Raw genomic sequence first — 3,880 nt, forward strand, 5'->3', positions numbered from 1 at the left:
CGGGGCACTTAGGGGTCACACATCTACAGTCATGGGAGCATTCACGGAGTCTCATAAAAGGTGTCCCAGCATGCTGAGGAACGAGTGACACACCAAGGATTTGTCGTACATGCAGACCAAATGGACAATTGTAGCGGTAAGGGATGGTGATATGACTGTTAGACTCTAACCGGATTCTCTAAGAATGTTCGGCTGACCCCATGTATATTCAGCCCTTCACACCATTCCTCTCACAGGGTACTACTCTTTGTAATTATCTGGAGACCCCTTTAGCTCCTGGATCTTCTGGGGTAGAGTCTGAGTCCAGAACTGCAGCCTTCTGGCCTTCAGGGCTTGGTCCACAGCAGGCTGGATGTCCAGCTGCAGGTACTTCTCATTATCATTCATCATGGGCCAGTTGGGTAGATCCTTACTGTTGGGGTTCCTGCGGATATGCCAGCCATCAGGGAATGGTAAGATCATGCTCATCATTGTGATTCCCCAATTTGTCAGGGTAGTAGGCTAATTGGGCCAATAGTTGAGGGGACAGATGAGGCACGTGTCCTTACACAGGGATACAAGTGTCACCTACGAGTGTCTGTTCCATGTGTGGCAAGACTACCTGGACAATTTTGGGTCTCCCACTCAAAGGCAAAATCTAAAGAACAATACCGTAGTTCCTATCAAGGCATTGCAGTGTGACCAGTAACCAATACACAATGTACCTAAGTGTGCCCTGGGGTGAGGAGGACTCTATCATGTGATGAGTTATCCATGCATGCTAATGAAGTCATCAACCACCAATGGAACCCTACATAGGGACCCACCCCTGAGGAGGTTGAGGGAGGGGTGTGCTCTCACCCATATCGTGCAAAGTTGGTCCAGTACTTCATCATTCTCCTGCTCAGCAGCTTCTCCTCCTCAGTGAAGTCAGCTGTAGCCATGGGGAAGACAGAGGTCCGTGTCCCAGCCACCCCATGCAGCTGCCTATTCCTGCTCCGCAATCACCATCTTTCTTGTAGCCTAACCTTGAACTCTAGGCCTCTTACCCTCCTTCATCACCAAGGATCCCGGGGCCACCCACACCTCTAATTGAATGCCTCCAGGTTCAGTTCTGCTCAGTGTGTTCTCATTCCATCTAACATAGGTGTGGTGGCTCAAATAATATGACTCCTATAGACTCATATATTTGAATATGTGGTTCACAGTTAGTGGAACTTTTGGGGAAGAATTGGGAGGAATGGCTTTGCTGGAGGAGGTGTACTACTGGAAGTTGGCTTTGATGTTTAAAATCCAGTCAGGTCCAATTACCTCTCTCTGCCTTGTGTTTGTAGATCAGGATGTAAGCTTTAGTTAGCTACTGTTCCAGTGCCTTTGTCTGCCTGAACGCTGCTATTCTCCCATCCCTGATGGTCATAGACTCCAACTAACCCTTTGAACCTGTAAGTCCCAATAAACCCTTTCTTCTATAAGCTGACTTGGTCATAGTATCTCATCGCAGTAATATAAAAGTAATTAAGATGATAGATTATATTTGGTAGAATCCAGATTCTAATCTGAGTATAAGTTTTTGAGGATGGAAATGATGCTTACTTGATTATGTCCTCTCCCAGAGCCTTGATTTTCTCAACTGGACTGAGAGCTCAGTTGCCCATCAAGTAGCCACCTGTGACCCCATCCAGCTCATGAAACACAAGAAAGACTCACGTTTTATGCCCCAGTGGGAAGACCCAAAAACAAAGGGAATCTCATCACCATGGTCAGCTTTCACATACGCTGGCCTCGTATCTTTTTCATAGCTGGGCACATGTCGGAATTCATAAAAGTAGACAGTGGCACGAGAGCCTAGAGGTAAGGACACATGGTTACATAGTATTCTCTCACCTGTAACTGTCCTGCCTAACGGTTATTGATAAGTTATGTCGGTATACAGTTATCTGGTGTTATAATTGTCAAGTGGGTGGCCCCAGGCTGGAGCACTAGTTATGGGAAAGCCTTTGGCTAAACAGTGACCCTGGCCTTCCCAGCTGAGTAGGTTTGGCAAATCAATGGAGTATCAGCAACCTGTTTCCTTATTTGTATCTGGATAAGATATCACTTCCCTTTCTTACACTAGAATGAAGAAATACTGATGTAATGCCCCCCGGGGTTTAGTACCAGAGATGTGATCCAGACACAATTGGGGACCTGGACACTATTAAGCTCATCTGGGACCCATGGCTCTGAGCTCCTTTCCACTAGGCCTCATCACAGATGCACTCACATTGAAACTTTGCTACTTGTAGTGAAGGCATAACGAACAAGAAGTCTGCTATCATTTCCTTGTACTGTATTTGGAGGGTCTGGGCATCTTCAGTGTTGTTCATATACTCTTCCATTAGCAGGTCACCACACTCAGGAGGTAACATCTACACCAGGGAATCAGGAAGAATGAGTTTAGGCAGGTTCTTGTTTTGATAGGCAGCATCTCAGTGTGGAGAATGTGGCCACGGATAAGATATGGTATAGAAAAAAAAAAAGATATGGTATAGAGGGAAAGGTATAAGTTCTGGGGTGAGCCCTCCACAAACCACACACACACAGATCTTTGTAGGCATGCTGTCTGGAAGGGTACATAGTGGCTCTTTCTATTGGGGGCAAACTCAAGGTATCTCACCATCTTTGTTGCTGTGTTCTTCAGAATAGCCGGCAGGGTCTCTCTGGTTATGTCCTTTATTATTTGATCAGCGCCCATGATCTGGGAGAGAGAGGACAATTTTCTATAGTATATGGTGGGATAGATATGGACCAAGTTTCCTCTGCTCACCTTATGAGTCCCCAGACTTCCAGAGAATTGGAACTGTGCCTCACCATAGGGAGAAGCCAGCCATACTCATCATTGTTGACCCCAATGATGCTGGGGACAGGGCGAAAATCCACAGAAGCCAACAACTCTTGGGGATGCCTGGGGAAGAACTCTCCATCCACCACAGCAGAGATGGACTGGAAGACCTGAGGGACATGCGAGGGACATCGAGGTCAATTCTGATGTCCACTGAGAAACCCAAACCATTACACCTGCCCCCATTTAATTGTCTCAGGATGTTTTTCCAACCCTGATAAAGATTCTACATATTTTAAGATATTTGGAATTCATTTTACATACACGATTAAGAGGACGCCAAACCATGGAGCAGAAGTAAGTTGTTTAGAGTAGTAAGGACTGACTCTCTCACATCCCACTGACCAGGTCCTCCAAGTCACACAACTCTCCCAACCTTGTTAATAGCCAGAATCTCCTCTTCACTCTTGTTTCTCAAACAGTGCACCAGGGTTTCTGAGTCGGTAGTCTCACAACCAGATAAATTGGCCACTTTCTGTAAAGGGATCAGGCAGGAGTTGATCCATCCTTTCAGGCAAGTATAGTAGTTTTCTCAACCCCAGTCAATTGGCATTGTGCCCAAATATCACATTGCACTTTGTTTTGTTGAAATAAAGTATGTAATTCCCATTTTATGTTGCTCAGATGTGACAGCTAGAGAGGTAATTCTACCTCATTCTTGGAATACCAGGATCACACACTTGTTTCTCCATGCAGCTTTTTGTGGTTTCTGAGGGAATTTGAACTCGGTCCTAATGTTTTTACCTATTGAGCCATATCGTCATCCCATATGTATTTGTTTCTGAACATGATGGACACTACAAGGTACTTATACATGGTTATTACACCCAGCCTGTATAGAGAGAAATGGATTCTAACCTTGAATCTCTCAGAAAGTACTGAAAGATGCTATTTCTCACATCCCTTGTTTTCCCACTTGAGAAAACTCCCAGAGTACCAGAGGGTGGAGGCTGAGGCTGCAGGGTCATCAATGGCTGAAGTGACTCACTGTGTAGACCACCTCAGAGGTGTTAGAGATCA

The 3,880-nt window shown here is 45.5% G+C and overlaps 1 protein-coding gene across 1 annotated transcript; it reads right to left on the minus strand.

Annotated features, from left to right (window-relative positions):
- Positions 1–129: 129 nt before the first annotated feature.
- Positions 130–3,875, minus strand: LOC126496067 (acylcarnitine hydrolase-like; the record flags this gene model as incomplete). The annotated part of the gene is made up of 8 exons (XM_050133642.1): positions 130–424; positions 841–913; positions 1,687–1,824; positions 2,243–2,387; positions 2,636–2,716; positions 2,830–2,970; positions 3,237–3,335; positions 3,849–3,875. Coding segments are annotated over 8 exons (888 nt in total), but the record flags the coding sequence as incomplete, so codon positions are not given.
- Positions 3,876–3,880: the final 5 nt, after the last annotated feature.

Source organism: Alexandromys fortis, unplaced genomic scaffold, assembly GCF_014885135.2.
Source record: "Alexandromys fortis isolate MF-2015 unplaced genomic scaffold, M_Fortis_MF-2015_v1.1 scaffold_1016, whole genome shotgun sequence".
Taxonomy (NCBI): Eukaryota; Metazoa; Chordata; class Mammalia; order Rodentia; family Cricetidae; genus Alexandromys; species Alexandromys fortis.